Consider the following 20375-nt stretch of genomic DNA (forward strand, 5'->3'; position numbering starts at 1 on the left):
TTCTTAACCTCCAAGCCTCAGTTTCCTCATCTGCGTACTGGGGACAATGACCCTCAAGGGGCAGGACTCCATGAGGAAACACACATACGGGACTTAGAATACCACATGGCCCATAAGAACTGCTCAGCAATGACAGCTAATGTTACTGAAGGGGGGAGCCCCACCCCGCAACCCCAGGTGGGGGGTCACAGAGCTACAGGGGTCCGTGCAGGCAGAATAAAATCACACGCTTCACTTCTCGCCCATGTTCCCTGTGGATCAGCGACGGAAGAGACTAGACGGAGGGCGGAGCAAGTACGTGCAGAAAGGCCTCTGCGCTCTCTGATCCCCTCCCCCTCCCCTCCACACACACACACACACACACACACACACACACACACACATACACGTGCACAAAGCCTTCTTCCCTCCTGCGGTTTCTATTCTCATCCTAAGTTCCGTCTATCTCCAGTTACTGGGTGATCAATACGGGAGGACATTTATGGAAGAAGACAAGAAGGCAAGAAAGGGGCAGGGGGTCAAGGGAGGAGAAAACCAGGCGGGCGCTGGCTGGCCCAGGGCCTTGGATGAGAAGCCAGACCCCAGCAGCATCTGGGAAAGCCGGTGGATTCTCACACCTACCAAATTTTACAATGGTATCTATAGTTCCTGTTCACTTAATCAATGGTGTACAGATCAGGTGCACAGGACCTTCATCTGATGTGTGGGACCTCTCTCCATCATCTCCCACCAACACCATCCTGCTTGGCTTGAATACCTCCAAGAATGGGGAACTCACTCTTCCTTTCCTGTCCTTGGCTGGCTAAGGCCCAGCTGGACTGGTTCCCTGGAGCCTCCAAGAGTTTTCTGGGTGGAGGACTTTGCCCTGGGGCAGGGCCTGAGGGTGAGAATAGGATGACCATTTCCCCTTCCCTCTGCCCCAGACCCAGAGTTAGCAGGCTGTTTACCTGGAATTTGTCCACACTTCAGATCCCAGGTGCCCGCCCTGCCAGAGGCCTGCAGAATACTGTGAGTGTAGCGGCTATGCTGTTACAGCTGTGAGAAGACAGGCAGGTCTCAGAGCAGAGGGGGCACACTGACAGCTTGTGAGCTGCCTTGGGTTGCAGGTGTGTTTTGTTTTACCTGCACAGGATTTTCAAAGAACTTTGAAGTAGGTGCCAGTATTTCAAAAAGCAAGTGATTTTACCTATATATCTGCTATGTGCCTTCTCTCACAACACCAGAAGATGTGGCAACATCTGGTCTGCCTCTCTCCCTGACCTCTCTGGCCACCTACCCAGAGGAATGGGACACTAGGGTAAGCTCTTCAAATACATCATTTCACTGAAGCCTCACCCCAAGCTGGTGAGGTCGTTATCATATCTCCATTTTGCAGATGGGAAAACTGAGGCTTAGACAGGTTAAGGTGATCCAGCTAACCAGTGATGGAGGCAGGATTCAAACCCTGGTTGGTCTAATGATGCCAACTTCTACCTGGGGGTTCCCAACTCTCCACTTCCTTGCGGAGATTTGTAAAGATAAATCTCTTCTGGACCTCGCCCCAAACTTATGGGATTCAGAGCTCTTAGCAGTGGGGCTGGGGAGCCCGTTGTTTTAAAATGCCCTCGTGAGGATTTCCCTGGCGGTCCAGTGGTTAAGGATCCACTTTCCAATGCAGGGGACGGGGATTTGATCCCTGGTTGGGGAACTAAGGTCCCACATGCTGTGGGGGAACTAAGATCCCACATGCCGTGGGGCAACCAAGTCCGCATGCCGCAACTAGAGAGAAGCCCACGTGCTGCAACGAAAGATTCCGCGTGCCAGATCCCGCGTGCGGCAACGAAGGACCCCATGTGCCGCAACTAATACCTGACGCAGCCAAAAATAAAATAAATAAATATTTTAAAAATAAATAAATAAAGTAAAATGCTCTCCTGTATGAATCTGGTTGGATGTGGGTCTGGCTGCCCTTGACCACTGCGTTGGGGGTGCAGGTGGGGGCCTTGTCTCTTCTCCAAGCACCATCTCATTCCTCCTCAAATCCGGTGCCACCCCGGACTTGCCCAGTTAAAGCCAGCCGCTCTTCCAGTCCACACCTGAGTTTCCCTGTGTGTGGAAGGAGAAAATCGCTCCCGCCCCCTCCCAGTCTTCCAGGAATGGGAGCAACTTAATGGGCGGGACCCCCATCTTCTCTTTATCTCAGACCCAGAGTAAGCGGGCCTGGCAAGGCTGTTTTGCCTCGTCCTGAAGGGAGGGGAGGCCGGTGGTGGGCCGGGACCTCCAGGTGCCGGAGGCTACTTTGCTCCCTGCACCGCTGCCCTGTGGGGCTGCGGTTCTCTCTCCTTCTTCCTCTCACCCCCTGATTTGTACCAGGTCCTCATCCCCAGGGGCCTGGGCTTCTCCATCTGCTCCATCCTCCTCCCCCAGAGCCAGGTGCTTGCTGGCTGGAAATAGCTGACATGAGTGACAGGGCTGGAAGCATCCATGGTATCAAAGACCTTTAGATTCCATAGAGAGATGGACTTGAGCTTGGGCACACTTGGGTTGGACCTTGACTGTTTGGTGTTCAGTTTCGCTGTGTGATCTACTTATGTCCCCTGACCTCGGCCTCCTTATCTAAAAACACAAGGTGGTGGGACTTCCCTGGTGGTCCAGTGGCTAAGACTCTGCGCTCCCAATGCAGGGGGCCTGGGTTCGATCCCTGGTCAGGGAATTAGATCCCACATGCTGCAACTAAGAGTTCGCATGCCGCAACTAAGACCCGGCACAGCCAAATAAATACATAAATACATACATACATACATACATACATAAAAACACGAGGTGGAGGGGAATGCCGTCCCTCTGGGAAAGGCTTTATGGGGTGGAGATCAGGTCCGGCTTGCTCAATGCTCCAACTTGTGGGGTCTTAGAGATTTAATAACCATGTGGGAAGTGAATGACTATTGATTAACTAAGATGCATGTAAGCCCTTAGCTCACTGCTCAGCAGGAAAGGAGCCCATAGCAAACACTCAATAAATATCAGCTACTGTTGTTAGCAGGCCACAGGGGGAGGCACCGTGTAACTCTGGGTCATGAAATTCTGAGCAAATACCAGAACAGGTTCAGTCTGAAATCCCAGCACCCGAGAGCCCCAGGATCCTCAGGTCACACTCAGGAACACCAAGAGCGTCATCTGGGTGAGCCCACGGGCACCTTTGCCACCCCATCCTGCCTCTCTGGCCTCTCTGGCTCCCAGGCACAGCTGGACTTCCCCACCTGGAATTTAAAAAGGAAAAGTAGAGGAAGTCACAGCCCATTGCTGAAGCATCTAACCAGACCTAATTAATCGATTAGCCAAGCTGCCACTTTCCTGCCAACCAGCCGCCTGAAGAGTACTTACTTTATCTGCGAATTGATTGCGTATTTTCACCACCATTACAGCTAATCCCCACCACCCACAGAGGCTGGGTGCCAGCGGGAACTGGAAGCTGCCGGGCAGGGACCGCCCTGCCACGTTGCCAGGGAGGCACGGGCTCCAGGCAGCCCCAGGCCTCAGGTTACAGACAGGAAACTGAGGTCCAGAGAGGAGTGCTGAGGGGTGGGGCTGGAACCCAGCTCACCTGACCCCCAGGTCACCTGGCACCAGAACAGCCCTCTTGATTTAGATGAGGCTGAAAAGCTGAGACTCTCTCCTGCCCCCCTCTGTCCCTCCCCAAATACGATCTGCCCCACTTCTGCATCCCAGAGTCCTTCCTAAGAGAAAAATGACCTTCACCCCTGGCTGAGGTGTAAGGGGCCCTACAGGTCCTGGCTGTCACCATCCAGCGCAGACCCTGCAGCCGGCCCGGACCTCAGGACCCTGCACGAGCCGCCTAATGAAGTGGCAGGCGGGCCCTTGATTAGACTCCTGAAGATGAGGGACACGCCCGTAGCAGCCCAAGGAGGTCAGAAAAGGGACCACAGCCCCCAGAAGGGATGGGGATCTTGTTCCTACCTCCAAACTGCTAAGCTGTTGGGTTGGTGGATGGGAGGGTCTTAAAAGAACCAGACCGTCGCATCCCCAGGGCTGGCAGAGGTCACCAAGATGACCAACGGCCCAAAGCCTGCACACAGATCCGAGAAACAGGAGCAGGACGTCGATCCTTGACTCCCCGCTACCGCAATAGCTGCCATATATCAGGCGGTCTCCAGACCACTCCTGGTTTAGAATAGCCTCTGCCCCAAGTGCGGGTGGGCTAGGAGTCACGGGTGTCAGAACCACAGGCCCCTGCATGTGCACCTGCCTCACTGCCACCTGCTGGCCTTGAACTGACCCCACCTCATGAATCGCTTGCCTTTGCCTTGGCCCACCTGGAATCCACACAGAGTCGAAGGAAACTAAAATGCAGACACAGCGGAAAACCAAAACCCCACACCGCCCCTGCCCACCCCTACTCCCCAGGTGTGACCACAGTGAGAAGTTAGTACACAAGCCTCTAGCCTTTCCCCACATCCACGATGCTCCCGGGCCCGGACGGGCTTCTTTCCAATGTCAACGTCAACAGAGAAATCACGTGTGCAGGCATATTACATATTTTACAAAAATGGGATTATACTATACACACCTTGCAGCAAACTGGTTTTTGCACTCATCAGTGATTATATACTCGGGCAGTCTGTAGAGCCTGTCGTGGAAAGCTGCCCAAGGTATGGCGTCCCAGCTGGGTTCTGGTGCAGCCCCTGCACTAACTGGCCTAAGCCATGCTCCTGGCCCTAATTATGTCCCAACACCCTTGGGTCTCAACTTGGTCCTTCCTCAACCTGCCCCAGTTCTCGGACGCCATTATTTTGAACACGACGTATTTTATTCAATAAACACTTCTTTAGCATGCGTGACGTGCTAAACCCACAGTAGCTTAAACTACGATGTAATAAACACAAGCTCACAGTAGTTCTGAGTATATCATCAACTCTAACCCTAACTCATTTAGCTTTTACCACGATCCAATGAGAGAAGGATGCTCGTTATCATCCCCATTCTACAGGTGGGGAAATTGAGGCGCAGAGGGGTCCTCGTCCGGAGGCTCACAGCCTGTCGATGGCAGAGCCGGGAATTCACCCCAGGCCATCTGGCTCCAGAATGCCTACTCCAACTGTCACAACAGCGGTTCTCAAACGTGAGTGTGTATCCGAATTCTCCAGAGAGCTTATGAAAACACAGATTGCTGGGCCTCACCCCTGGGATTTACCCCTGGGTCTGGCACGGGCCCGAGAATTTGCATTTGTAACAAGTTTCCAAGTGACGCTAATGCTGCCGGTCCAGGAACCACACTTAGAGAGTTCTTGTGCTACACGCTGCCGCCCCTTATGACTGACCCCTTGCTTACCAGCGATGGGCCCCCCCAAGCCTCGCTCTTGAGTGCAGACCAGGGTGTTATATCCGTGGCTTGGGATAAAGGCCTTGCCCCTACTGACCAGCAGGTCATCTGTCGAATGAACAGATGATCTGGGACAGCGTGCGACCATTTTATCATCTGCAACCTAAAGAGTTCCTGGGAATCAAAGGCCGTTTGAACCTCCTATGATGGTCTTTGGCCTCCCCCAAAAGTGTCCACAAAACATCTTCTTCTCCAAAGCTGTGAGTAAAGGAATAACTCGGCAGGGTTGGGTTGTCACATGCTACATAGTCCAAAGAAAAGTCTGGCCCTTAACTAGCTCCTGGGAGGAGTTTATGGGCCTTGGAATGTCCGCCTAATGAGAGTGTCTTTGTTTACCTGGGGCCTTGGGCCACTCCAGGTAATTTACGCTAATGATGTGATTTATGATGGTGGCCTTGGGCCATGTAGTATCAGCATGACCTGTGGGTCAAGGAATTGGGGACCAAGGTCAACCACGTGGGCAGCCAGCCATGCCTACATAACCAATTCCCAGTAAAACCCCTGGATACCCAGGCTCGGGCAAGCTCCCCTGGCTGGTGCTACTCCACACGTGCGGTCACACATGGGTGCTGCGCTGGGAGAGGATGACGGGAAGCTCGCACTGCCACCTCCCAGAGCCCGCCTTCTGCACCTTTCTCTGTTGCTGGTTGTAATCTGTATCTTTTCATTGTAACAACAGCAACTGTGGGTATAACGGCTTTGCTAGGCTCTGTGAGTCCCTCTAGCAAATCCTGGAGCCTGAAGGCGGTCTCGGGCACCCCCCCAGACATAAGTGCCCATTCATTGAGTCCGTGGCCAGTTACATTGTACCTCCTGAGCACCAGGCTTTAGCTCAAGCCCCAGCCACACTACCCAGGTCTGCTCAGCTCCACCCATCATCTCCAGACCTCCTAGCCCTGGGGCTAGAGGTAGCCTGGGCCCTACAGAGGACATTTATCTTCCACCATTCACCTCCCTCCATGGAAAATCGCAGGTAGCCCCTTTGATGTAACACCAGGTAACATTCCAGGTACCAGGTAATGTCCCAGGTATCACGTAACATCCTAGGTATCAGGTAACATTCCAGGTTATCGGGGAATATCCCAGAAAACAGGTAACATCCTGGGAACAAGATAATATTCCAGGAACCAGGTAACATCCTGGGTACCAAGTAATGTCCCAGGAACCAGGTACTACCCCAGGAACCATGTAACGTCCTAGGTACCAGGTAACATCCCAGGTATCAGATAACATGCCAGGAAACAGGTAACATCCTAGGCCTCAGGTAACATTCCAGGTATCTGGTAATATCCCAGGAAGCAGGTAACATCCCGGGTACCAGGTCGCCCCTGGGCCTTACCTGCCCATGACCTCGATGTTGGAGATGGCGTAGAAGTACTTGTAGAGGTTCTCCCGCTGCACATATGTGCCGCCCAGCGCCGGGCGCAGCAGCCGCATGCGCAGGTCAGTGAGGGTGAAGAATTCCTTGAGGCCCTTGGCGCTCTCCAGCCGCGTGTACAAGTTGTCCATGTTGCGCAGGCTAGGGCCAGCGAAGATGGCGAAGCGGTCCCGCACCTCGAAGCGCACGTGCTTCTCCTTCTTGGAGCCGGCCCAGCGGGAGTACTCCTCCGTGCACAGCACCCGGTGGGCACCCGATGCCGACAGGTCGCGGGCCCGGCGGGCGGGCATGCCAAAGGCCTCCATGCAGTCCTCTGCGTAGAACTGGTAGGGCTGCCACGTGCGCCCGTTGTCTAGCGACTTCTCCAGGACCATGACGGTGGGCCGGCCATACTCGAAGGTCACCACCACGTCGTCCGTCAGCTCCACGCTCTTGTTCCACGAGAGGGTGATGTTGGCCTCCAGCGGGCTGGGGTAGCGGCTCCACGTGACGCTCTGCCAGTAGGTGGCGAGGCCCTCACCCTCCCTGTCGAACATGAGCCGGGGCGGGTGAGCCAGGTCCGGGTTGGAGGCGTCACACTCGTTGCTGCACAGGTAGGGGTTCTCCTGCGGGTGGGGGAGAAGACCAGGGTGGACGCTGACTGCTCTGGGGGGCCCGGGAGCCTTGTCCCAGCCCAGCCCCGGTGTCTGCCCAGAGGTCTCAGAGCCTGTGCTCCGATGTCTGGGCACTAGGAAGCCTCTCTCTTCCGAAGCCCATAAAGACATGCAGCTCTATTGCCTCCCAAGAAAACACATTCGTTCCTACTCGAAGCTCAGACAATCAAGAAGGGCGGGAGCTAGTTACTGCTCCAAGACCCTCCATGGCTCCCCACTGCCTGGAGGATAAAGCCCTACCGCTTTACCTCATTGACTCTGACCTCCTCCCACCATATCTGGAGCCACTGTTCCTGGCCTCCCACCTGAGCACTCCTGTCCTCCAAGCCTCCCTTGTCTGTGCCTCTGAGCCTTTGCAGATGGCGTCCCCTCTCCTCGACATGCCCTTCCGCTCTCTGTCTGCCTCCAAATTCCTACTCACACTTTTTTTTTCATCTTTATTGGAGTATAATTGCTTTACAACGGTGTGTTAGTTTCTGCTGTATAACAAAGTGAATCAGCCATATGCACACATATATCCGCATATCCCTTCTCTCTTGAGCCTCCCTCCCACCCTCCCTATCCCACCCCTCCAGCTGGTCACAAAGCACTGAGCTGACCTCCCTGTGCTATGCGGCTGCTTCCCACTAGCTATCTGTTTTACGTTTGGTCGTGTATATATGTCCATGCCTCTCTCTCACTTCACCCCAGCTTACCCTTCCCCCTCCCCGTGTCCTCAAGTCCATTCTCTACGTCTGCGTCTTTATTCCTACCCTTCCCCTAGGTTCTTCAGCACCATTTCTTTTAGAATCCATATATATGTGTTAGCATATGGTATTTGTTTCTCTCTTTCTGACTTACTTCACTCTGTATGATAGTCTCTAGGTCCATCCACCTCACTACAAATAGCTCAATTTTGTTTCTTTTTATGGCTGAGTAATGTTCCATTGTATATATGTGCCACACCTTCTTTATCCATTCATCTGTTGATGGACATTTGACTCTTGAAACATCTCCTACACAGAGACTCCTTCTCGACCCTTCAGGCAATACAATTAGTAGCAACAGGAGGGGCGGTGGAAGAAGTCAAAGTCACAGCCACCTGGTGCCCAGCACATTATCTCATTTCTCTCCTGTTTAGTAACTAGCTCACCGCCAATACTCACATTGTGGGAGTGTCAACTCCATGCTCGGGATGAAGCAACGCGGGCTTTGGAAGTTGGTGGCCCTTGCCCGAGGCCCTGCTAGGAAGAGCTGGGGGCCACACTGTGGCCTGTCTGTCACTGGAGCCTGCTCTCTGTCCCCACAGCATGCGTGTCTGCCTCACGCACAGCCCGGGCTCCTCTCAAGGGGGTGCGCCTTGTGGCAGTCGTTTCCGGGTCCTCGGCACGTGCCTGGCAGGCCCAGTGGGGGACACCGGCTGGGGAAGGCAGGGCACGGGCCCCACACGCTTCCTCTCCCCTCACCCCCGCCTCCGAAAGCTGGCAGCCCACTCCCTGGCCCAGCGGGCTCCAGCCGGGGCTTCCCTCCTCCACAGTTCAAATCCATCCCCCAGGTCTGGTCTGCCGTGTGAACTCACCCAGAGGCCTGAAAATATCACTAACGTGGTGGTTGCCGGGGGTTGGAGGGATGAATGGGGGGGAGCCCAGGGAATTTTTAGGGCAGCGAAGCCATCTTGTATGACACTGTCATGCTGGATAAATGACATGGTACATTTGTGCAACACCAAGAGGGAACCCTGCTGTCAACGTGGGCTTGCGTTAACAACAACACATCCATGTAACAAAGGTACCACGCTAATGCAAGCTGTTAATAATGGGGCAACTGTGTGGGGAAACGGGTCTTCGGAGCTCTCTGGACCGTCTGCTCCATTTTCGGTGAACCTAAGACTGCTCTAAAAAATAAAGGCCATTAATTAAAAGGAAACACTGTCACTAAGAACCTCACGCGCCCCAGACCAATTGCAGCTCCTTTGATGAATATTTCAGGGCCCTGGTTTGCTCAGACACAAAGCGGCTTCGATCTGAGTTAAAGCCTCACATTCTAAAATGAGGCATTCGGCTCCCAGTGGCAGTGGGCGCCTTGTCTCCCGAGGGGCCGAGCCGGCATCACCGCAGCGACCTTGGGCCATCACCTTTGAAGCCCGTTAGTGGAGGACCAGTTCCTAGGCCACCCAGGGATCCTCAGTGGGCAGGTTGGCTCTGGGGTTTACTGAGGCAGGTTCCACCAAAATAGCTCTGTCCTGGGTCCCCTGTGGTACCACTGTCCACCCCACCTGGCCAGACCTGATGATTCCCAGGACCTGGAAAACTTGGGGTGGAAGGGTACGGCATTGAGTCCACCCCCTCACTGAGCAAATGGGGAAACCGAGGCAGGACTGGCCCAGGCCTCCCTGAGGGTGGGAGGGGTTTGAGGATGAGTCTGCTTCTGTCCTGGACAACCTCAGAGGTGTTCTGGAACTCTAGGGACCTCATGCACAACATGGCAGGGAGAGGGGCCTGGCTCGGCCCATGGGGGTCCAAGCTTCCTTGCACCCCAGTTGGCGATCTTGTGATGTCGCCCGGAATGGGGAGAGGCTGAAAGGCCCCATGGGGATGGCTCAATGGCTTGTAGAGTCCAGGCCTGTTGATGAACGGGGGGCAGGCCTGCCTGTGAGGGACAGCCCACTCCCCAGGCCCTCAGCTGGCTCAGAGCTCATACCTGGACACTGGGGACCGGAAGACACAGTTTGCACCCAAGTGGGCATCCTCCCCTCCCCCGACCCAGCAATCATCCTCTTCCCACAGCTTCCCTTCTTCTACGGTCCCTGGCAGCTTGTTATGGAGTATACTGTGCCCCGCCCCCAAATTCATATGTTGAAGCCTCAACCTCCAGTACCTCTGAAATGTGACTGTATTTAGAAATAGGGCCTTTAAAGGTGAGTACATTAAAATGAGGCCCTTAGGGTGGGCCCTAATCCAATCTGGCTGGTGTCCTTATAAGAAGGGAAAATTTGGATACACAGAGAGACCCCTGGGGTATGTGCACACAGAGGTGACCATGTGAAGAAGCAGCCAGAGGGGCCCATTGGCAAGTCATGGAGAGAAGCCTCAGAAGAAACCAACCTGCCTTGGTCGTCAAGGGTCAAACCTTGACCTTGGACTTCCAGCCTCCAGAACCTGAGAAAATAAATTTCTGTGGTTTAAGCCACCCAGGTCCTAGCAAACTAATACATGCCTCACCCCAAGTGAGCAAAGCGTGGGTCAGGGTGGGAGGAACGGCCAGACGCTTTCTCTGGGGCCCTCCTCTACCAGCCCGCTTCTCAATACGCTGGCACCAGGTGGCATCATGCTACTCTGCCCACCTGGAAATCTATCCACCCAGCCCTGAAGCTGGGCCTTTTCCCCGGCTGTCTCATCCCCTCTCACCTTTGAGCTTGTGCCCCTGCAGCTGCTTCCCCTCCTCTGGGTTTTTAGAGCTTTTCCCCCTGTACTTCCTCCAGGAAGCCCACCTTGCCTGATTCAGTTTTGAACCCAGTTCCCTCGTCATTCATCACAGGATTGTTAGTGTGCTTATCTGGGACAGTGTAGTGAAGCCTCCCTATAGGGCTTGGACCTCAGTAACCAGTCACTAAGTTACAGTTATTATGGTCATCCTATTAATTAGTTATTAATAGAATGATAATTAGATGAATAGTAATAGACCTCATATGGAATGTTGATATTATTCCTGTCAACACCCAGCTGCTGTGAAACACCTCACCTCTCCCCTGGTCCTTTTTTTGGCTTGTGGGGCCCTAGTTCCCCAACCAGGGATTGAACCTGGGCCCTCCACAGTGAGAGCGCGGAGTCCTAACCACTGGACCTCCAGGGAATTCCCTCCCCTGGTCCTTCTCCATCCCCCTGCCTACGTTCCCTCACCTGCCCAGCCTCCTGTGGTCCCCATGGCAGGACATTGGATCCCTCACGCCCACCCTGCACCCGGCCTGTCTGTCATCAGGAAGACTGACACAGTCGGCTCTGCCAAGGGACGCGGGGCTCCAACCTGGCTGCCAGAGCCAAGCTGCCCTAACCTGCAGGGCTCACTGCCCCCCCCGCCCCCACCCCGGCCTCAGCCCGGGAAGCAGATGGTCAGAAACTAATGAATCAGCCTGTGTATTTACCAGCCCTGCGCCTGCTGCGGAGTGAGCGGGCTTAATCAACAGCGAGCACAATAAATAAATCCCAAGCCATCGCCAACACAATTCCCTCTCTCCTATTTCTCTTCTTTCTTCCACCGCCCTCCCACCCCAAGATCTTGGAATTCCATTTAACCATTTACGGGCCAGAGTGTCCCCGACTGAAGGCAGCTACATGCACATGGTCCTTCCCAAGTGCCATTGGCTCATACCCTCATTTTCCTCCTGTTCTTCACTAGGGAGGATTCCGAGAAGGAAGCCTGGGGTGTGAAGGCCGGTTCACCCCGAGCCCCGCACCCTGAGCGATGCTGCATCTGACACGGCTGATCGCTGCGTGTGTGAGGGAGGGGCCGGCAGGGGGCCAGCGTTGGCTGGCCTCCTAGGTCTGCACATTTCTACTCACCTCTGTAAGATCAGATTAACTAATCACCATCAAGACAAAGTGGCCTAATACCGGGGAGAAAGAGCCAGGGGTGTTTGGGGCACACCCCTAACTTCTCAGGATGACAGCAGAGACAAACTTTGATATTATCAAAAGCCGTCATTGTTTCTTTAGACACTTCATGAATATCACCAAAACCAAAAAATCATACCCCTGCTCAAAAACCTTAGGATGTTCTCTGGAAAAATGTAACACATCACGTTTTCCACTTAGGGGACTCATGGGGTCCCATTTCCCCAGTTAGGAACCCTTGTTCTGGGGTCAAACAGTTAAGGAAACTGGTGTTGGGGTCTGAAAGCCTTGGGCTCAGCTCAATCTTGGCTCAACTCCTTGAGGCTGTGTGACCTTGAGAAAGTTGCTTTGTCTCTCTGAGTCTTTATTTTCTCATCCAATATCACACGAGATTATCTGTATAAAATGCCTAGGAAATGTCCCCAAATGGTAGCAATTATTAAACAGCAGCTTCACGTACACTAGGTTGAGGGTTTTCCCAGCAACCTTCCAGGGGAAGAGGTAAGGCTGAAGGGCACCTGGCCCCTTCATGGTGAAGCCAGGAACTTCGCACACGACCCTGACCACAGTGGGCACTGCTGGCTTGAAAGGGCGTGACGATCGTGACATTCACTGAATGCCAACCATGGGCCAGGGCGGGCTGGGCACTGCACATTCATCCCGGCCACAGCACCCGCAGGAAGTAGGGCATCTCCATTTCCCAGACAAGAAACCAAGTACTTGCCAGCCCTGCATCACTTCCTCTGGATCCTGTGGGACCCCAGCAAGGAAATCTTGGGGAAACCAAGCCCATCATGTCCGCGGCTCACTTATCTCTATAGATACACAAAGGCAAGTCACCTGCAAAGTGGGGCAGCACAGCTGGAGGGGTGAAGGCCGGGGTGCAGGGCGAGGGGAAGGCAGTCAGTCTGGGCACCAGCACAGCAGAGAACGGGGTGGGGACAAATCTCCTCCACAGACACTGAGCAGGAGTCACCTGGACCAACTGTTCTACAGAGAAACATTTCATACCAGGCTTTTCATTGAAGAGACCTTGCAATTGTCTCCTCAGTGCTTTTGCTTTTATGTTATTTTTTTGTGCAAAGGGTGCAGCTGGAGTCAGAGACCAGGTTGTAAAGAGCAGAGACAAGCTACCAGCAAAAAATATCATCGAGAGCTTCCGTGGTGGCGCAGTGGTTGAGAATCCGCCTGCCAATGCAGGGGACACGGGTTCGAGCCCTGGTCCGGGAAGATCCCACATGCCGCGGAGCAACTAAGCCCGTGCACCACAACTACTGAGCTTGCGTGCCTAGAGCCCGCAAGCCACAACTACTGAGCCCGCGAGCCACAACTACTGAAGCCCACGCGCCTAGAGCCCGTGCTCCACAACAAGAGAAGCCACTGCAATGAGAAGCCCATGCACTGCAACAAAGAGTAGCCCCCGCTCGCCGCAACTAGAGAAAGCCCACGCGCAGCAATGAAGACCCAACGCAGCCAATAAATAAATAAATAAATTAATTTTTTAAAATGAAAGTTTACAAATATATATATCATCGAGTGGGAAAGCTGACTGTTAGCAGAGATGGAGGTAACCTGCCCGGGGGAAGTCTGTCTATTTGGCTTTCTGGGTCCTTAACCAAGGAGAGCATGGACAGGGCAGTCACCGGAATTGTAAGCAAGTCTTAGGAGGAGGAATAAACAACTTCATGCAGACTGGCCTTGCCATCCAAACCTGTGTTGGGACAAAATCACACCATGGCTGGACACCACCAAAGCAGGTCCGGGTCTTTGCGGAGCAGCGGGCCACAGTGTGGTGGGAAGGGCTTTGCCCTCTGTAACTGGGAGGGCGGTTACAGGGCTCGGCCGCTCACTGGGCACTTGAGCAGTCACTCCACTGCTGTGAGCCTTAGGGTCCCAACTGCAGGGGAAGTACCAGGAGGGGCATGGCCTCCCCCGCCTCCTTCCCCACTGTAGCCGAGACCTTGGCACTTTCCGGGGACTCAGGAAAGCTCTGTCCAGTGAATGAAAGTCCAGGGAGGCTGCGAAAGCTGACTTCATGGGTGGTCCTGAGAATTGCACCCGGTGCCACATGGCAAGCACTTTGGGTGGCCCGGGCTTGTGGACAAGGGGTGTAGGAAGAGCATCTTGACTATCACCAGCCCCGTGGCCTGGGCCAAGGGCAAGGTCCACAGCCATGCTTAAGCCCTGCATATGCTTTATCCTGGAGGATGGGATCCTTTTACTTACATTCTGCAAAGGAAGGGGACTGAGCAATGTCTCAAGGTCACAGGGCTCCGCAGTGGCCGAGGTGAGACAAGAAGCCAGGGCGTCGGGCTTGGACACAAGTCAGGAACTGTGCCCCTCACCCAGAGGGAAAGGTGGCTGGCGCCCCAGCCGTGCGCCATTCCCCAGAGGCTCGGGTGCCACCGAGGCGTGTGGGCGGACCCAGGGAACAGTTTAGCAGCTGACAGATTTTTTTGAACCCGTCTGCCAAGTTGCTAGCTGAAGTCTCATCCTCAGCCCCACCAACCTCAGCTGGGGCTGGGGCATCTGCGGGTGGAGGCTGGAGGCGGGGGGCTTCCAGGGAGAGCCCTGAGCAAGGGGGGCTGGGCAAGGACTCGGAACACGGCCTTCCCCAGGGACCCCGGCGGGGCGCTTAGGGGAAGGCGAGGCAGCACGGCTCTGTCTTACAGAACTGGACTTAGGCAGGAGCAAAAGTGGGGGGAAGTCAACCCACAGAGGAGCTAACCCCACCCTCCGCCTTGGATGATGCTTCTAGAACTTCTGAGGGAAACTCTTTGGGCCTGGCCGCCGACCCATGAGATCATGGAGATCCCGCAGACTGTCCCTGACCCCGTGTGTGACCTTGGGTGGGGCCTTGCCCTGCCTGTGCCTAGGTTTCCCCATTCATGAAACGACTGGGCTCTGACTCTCACCTCCCCAAGTCCAAGTTCCTCGGTCACCCACACCAGTTTGGAGAAAGGATGCAGAGACACATCCCCACGCCCTCATCCCAGGGAGAAAGCCAGGGTGCCGGGGGAATTCTCCTTAACAAATTATTTCCTATTTATTGGTAAGAAAAGTTGCAGCGGGGATAAATTATTAACAGATCGGAAACGGAGATTCTGCTGGGAGCCGATTCTAATTCTAGCTGCCCTGAGGTCTCTAACTCTCTCCTCCCTCCCTCTGCTCCTCCCCCCGCCCCGCCCCCCTTCTCCTTCTGCAGTTTCATTGATCCCTGTCCCGCCTCTAACTCCTCCCAACCTGATCCCCCAGGCCTCTCTCCCTTCCCTTTTTTTGGTTTATTTCTGAGCAAAAGCCCTGGACAGCAGCAAGGTCACCCCTCCCTGCTCGTGAATCAGCAGAAACCGACCCTCATGTTATTTCAGGGCAGGAGCTGCAGCTGGCCAGGGAGGCTCCTCTTGTAATTTTCTGGTTTTGTTTCTCCTTGGAGCCATTTCTTCCCAGCCTGGCCGTCACTCAGGCAGGGGAAGGTGTCTTCCCAGGGCTCATCCATCCTGGCAATGAGTCTCCAGAAGCCACAGTGATGTCCTCCCCACCCCCACCGCAGACCCTGATCCCGAGCCAGCCACCGTGGGCATCTCCTGGTCCAAGGTCTGCCTTGGACCCAGCGTCACGGGCCACCTCCTGAGCCTGGCCTGGCCAGGCCGTAACTTAGGAAACGCACTTCAGTTCTGCAGCTGCTTGGAGCAGCCCTCCACTCTACTCCAGCCCCCCTTTCATTTCACCTCTGCCCACATTTACCTCCTTCCAGAACCTTCCGTGACTGAGACTGGATTCTGGGACAGCAGGGGCCGGGTCTGGCTCAACCTTGCCACCCCACACTCCCAGTAGTGATCTGCACAAAGTGGCATTTGATAAATATGTCCAAACTCGGTGAGGATCCTTGACAGTTGGATCTAAGGATGGTATCTGTTGAGCAGTTATTCAACATGCCCTTTCCTTTTTTTTTTTTTTTTAAATATTTTGGCTGCACCGCGAGTCATGCGGGATCTTCTTTCCCCAACCAGGGATCGAAGCTGTGCCCCCTGCGCGGCACGTGCCCTCTGCGCGTGCCCTCTGCACGGTGGAAGCGCAGAGTCCTAACCACTGAACTCCAGGGAAGTCCCAATGCTCCCTTCCTAACGTGCCTCACTGGATCCCATTGCTCTGGTGCGGCTCAGAGAGGGTAAGCGACCCTCCCGGCATCACCCAGGGAGGACTGTGCGGTTACTGAGGGGCGTGGAAAGCAGCTGGCCCAGGTGCTGTCCTAGCAGCGGGGCAGGGACCCACTTCCTCAGTCCTCCTCGCCCTGACTCCGACTTCCCCGACAGACCCAGCCAGCCAGCCTTTCTGATCACCTGAGGCATAGGGCTGCCCCGGCGGACGAGCTGTCCAGGAGACAGACAAGGATGCAACGCCAAACACTGCTTCCACCACTGCGGACCCAGAGAGGCTGTCCATCAGCTGAACAGCCAGAGAGGGTGGGGTGGGGTCTTGCCAAGGCTCTGGCTAGACAAGGGTTAATCTCTCCAGGAACTCCAAATTGTATTCCTTAAAAAAAAAAAAAAAAAAAGGAAATATTTCGCTCCGTCCTGGGCATATGCAGATTCTTGCCACAGCCAGAGTTTTAGGAATGTTTGGGGCAGGAAATTCTATCCCAGCTGAAGAGTGCCTGGGTTGATCCCTGTAGGACACCCCCCCCCCGCACGGGCACTTGCTGCACCCCAGCCCCTCACTGGGTACCACATAATTGACCAGATCCACGTGGGCATCTCTCTCAGACAAGGGATGGCAGCTCTTCCTTTGCATACCTTCCACAACAGGGAACTCATTACTATAAAAAGCAGATAGGCTGATCTGGACCGCTGGCTCCTTAGAAAGTTTGGCGATGTATTTTGACTCACACTCTGCATATTGCCTTTGCTCCAGGCCCCCTTTCTTCTACGTGTTTGTCCTGTTTTCTCTGGTTATGCTGTACACATTTTCTAATTGATTAGAAAAAGGAGAGTGAGAGGCCAGATTAGCCCAAGCCCTCCTCCTCCCCCATGCCAAGAGCTCAAACGCTTCCCCACCAGGGCCAGCGGGAAGGCTCAGCGTTCCTCCTCGCCCCGCCTCGCACACAGACTCCACCTGTTCATCCAAGGACCTGCCTGCCTGGCAGCTGCCCTGGCCTCTCTCCATGCTCCCTGCCCGCCCACCCCACTCCCCATCCGAGGCTCGCCACCCAAACAGCTCAACGCTTTCGTGGAACACATTTAGAAAAAAGTAAATAAAAGTAAATTGGGAGAGACGGAAGGACAAAAGAAAGAAGGAAAGAGAGAAAGAGAGAGAAATCGGGGCAGGGTGGGGGGAAGGGTGCAGAGAGGAAGAAAAGCTGCATCCAGAGAAGCCGGCTAAAGTGCATTATTGATTGAGGACTTAGAAAATGCTTAGAGAGTAGGAAAAGCGTCCTGCTCTTTAAAAGCTTGTACAAAGCAGAAGCTAGACACAGGCAGCCTTCCCAAAGAGGGCCTGCTCTGCTGACATGAATATTTTATTACGGAGGAAAAAAAGCGGCTTGGAGGATGCAGTACTGGGGGTGGTGGGGGGGAAGGCAGGGCGATGAGCAGCCCCCTCCGAGGGGCCTGGCTGGAGTACTCAGGGGCGCCGCCTTCCCCAGACCCCTGGGGCCTTTGCAGAGCCCCTCTCCTCCTCTCTGAGAGCCGCCCTTGGCTTTCTTGCTGAAGAGCAATGGGGCCTCGGTGAGTCCTGAAAGAGCCCCAAGGCTGGTGGGACCACCCGCTGAAAGGGGAGGGTCCAAGAGGGTTTGAGGTTGAAGATCCACCCCAGCAGCCCCCTCCCTTAACACTTGCCCTGTCCACCCCCTGCCACCACCAACCCCTCCGGCCTCCCCGCCCCGACCTGCCACCAGGCACACTCTAGAAAGCAGCTCCCCTGCTGCACCCCAGAGCACCCTCTTCGGATAAATTCCAAACCCAAGCTGGTCCGGGCTCTGCCCACCTCGCCCACCTATCTCGCTTCTCATCTTGCCTTGCTTCCGTTTTTCTTTTTTAAACTTCCCTACTGAGTATTTTTCTTAGCACCAGACATTGAGATCATGATTTTTCGTGTGAAATTTCCTTTTCTCTCTTCATGACGATCCTAATAATTATTTTCAAAATGGAGAAGCCAAGGCACCGATAGGTTGGAAAACCTATTCAGTGGCACTTTGCCGAGCAAAGGGCGGAGCTGGTGTTAGAAGCTCCACAATATACGCTCTATAAGGAGCCCGCTATGTACCCCGCCTCTGCCCGTAGGGTCATGCCTTGGTTTAGGGACGATGAAATGAACTTTTGTGCCACGGAGTCTACAAAACATATACAAAATTCTTACAAATCATTGTACGATCCGATTGAGGTCAACTTCCACCTTGTTTTGGACCCTGGAATCTCTCCTTCCTATCTAGACGCCCATCCCCCATCCCACCTGGGCTTTTCCACCACTGTCTGGAGCTCCTCCCCTCCACCCCTTTGCAGGTGTCTGCTAACCCTCCCTTCCTCGGAGAACACCCTGGCTACCACCTCCCTGCCTGAGATGGGCACTTGATCGGTTTTCCTTAGCGACTTCCTCTGTTAATTACTGTGTGGTCCTCTCCCCACTGTGTGCTCTGTGAAGACAGGAGCGGGGCCTGTCACACGCAAGATGCTTAATTAAGGTTTGCAGAGCGACTCCCCCTCCTGGGCGGGTCCCCTCTCCAGGTCCTCCGCATTGAAAAGGAGATGTCAGGAGTGGATGCAGCACCTGGACGGATGGGACCTGCCTGTGCCAATGGCCACAAGCTGAGACTTTCTAGGGCTTCTTGTTGCTGGTCTCTGAGGCGTAAGAAGCAGCCGGGTAGAGGAAAGAGGAAGAAGTGTCTGGACCTGCCCCACCCCTGGGCACAACTGGACAGGTGCATCGCTCTACCGATGAAGCCCTTGGTGGTGGTGAGAGAGGCAAGCCTGAGCTGGTAAGGTTTCATTTATTTATTCCTTCACTTATTCAACAACTATCTCTAATGTGCAAAATGGCCCTGAAGAAGCAGCCATCAAACCTGGCTGCCCATCCAAATCCTTGGGAAGAAGAAAGAGACGAAAATATCTCTGGGCACTAAGACCAGAAGTTCTGCGAACCAAGCCACCAACCAACCTCTCAAATCCCCCTCCAGTGACTCAGATGCCTGGCCAGGTTGGGGCGCCTGCTACAGTTGGTCCAAAGAAGGGCACCTGTACAGTGATGTCAGCCCAGCTCTCACCATCATCCCTGCTTTATAGGTGAGGGGGCTGAGGCCCCCAGAGGCCACGCACTGACTCAAGGTCATGCCTGCAGTAACCTTTGACCCCTTATGGGAGCATTGACCACCAGGCTGTGACCACCAGAGTATGGCACGGATGACAAGCCTGGAGGGGAACTGGCCGGGAAGGTCAGGAAGGCTTCCTGGAGGAAGTGGGATTTCACAAGGACAGGCCCAGAAGGATGGGTGGGCTGGATATGGACAGGTGGAGGGAGATTTGACCGGGCTGTGAGGAAGATGCGCTATGTAGCAGGATCAAGCGAAGAGCCAGACCAGATGTGCAAGAGCCACAGGTAGAGAGGAGGTAATGTGCTTGGATGGACCAGGAGCCTGGTGGGTAGCAGGAGATAAGGCGGAAGGGGAGGCCTGGAGCCACCCGGCAGCCTTGACATTTAGCAGCTGCAGGGAAAGCCCTGACTCTGGCTGGGCAGCCTCCTTTCAGAAAGAGAGGTTGAGAACCTGGGAACAAAGGGTAAGATGGCGGCCAGCACCCTTCAGGTCCCAGGAGGCCAGAGCAAGGATGGGGTACCTGCAGCTCAGATGGAAGGAAAGATTCTGAGAGCGATCGCTCTCCCCCTCTGGTCTTTGAATCCAAAAACCAAGATGCTTAAGATGAAAAGACAAGATGCTTATAGCTGGAAGGGACCCAGTGCCGTCCTGGGTGGGACTGAAATGTCGGTTCTCAAACTTGGCTTCATCCTGGGACCACCCAGCTTGAATAAATCCTCGGCCCAGGCCCACCCTAGAGACTCTGCAGTAGCAGGTGGGGCTTCAGCCCCGGCAGGTTGGGGGGATGTTAAGAGCTCCCAGGTGAGTCTGCTGTGAGGCTCAGCGGAGGACACTCAGGTGGGATGGGGACCCGGACTGAACCAAGAGTCTGCACAGCTCCCTGTCCCCTGCCTTCACTCCTCTGGAGTCCCAGCAGACCACCTGAGTTTGGGGCCTTCAGGAAGGCTGTCTCAAGGTTTAGGAGACCTGGAGGCAAAGGAGGAGAGAGCCCCCAAATCTGAACCCCTATGTCTGCTGTGGAGACACCCCTTAGAGTGGTTCTCACGTTGACTCATCTAGGGGCACCCCGGAC

General features: G+C 54.7%; 1 protein-coding gene across 3 annotated transcripts in view; it reads right to left on the minus strand.

Moving 5' to 3' along the window:
- NTNG2 (netrin G2) overlaps positions 1-20375 on the minus strand; it is a 68987-nt gene that overhangs the window by 31144 nt on the left and 17468 nt on the right. For all 3 annotated transcript variants that reach the window (XM_081237763.1, XM_081237762.1, XM_081237761.1), the window contains one exon: positions 6720-7363. In XM_081237763.1, the coding sequence (XP_081093889.1) occupies positions 6720-7363 (644 nt within the window). The remainder of the gene's footprint in view (positions 1-6719; positions 7364-20375) is intronic.

This window comes from Mesoplodon bidens, assembly GCF_964165515.1.
Source record: "Mesoplodon bidens genome assembly, chromosome: 6".
NCBI classification, from domain to species: domain Eukaryota; kingdom Metazoa; phylum Chordata; class Mammalia; order Artiodactyla; family Ziphiidae; genus Mesoplodon; species Mesoplodon bidens.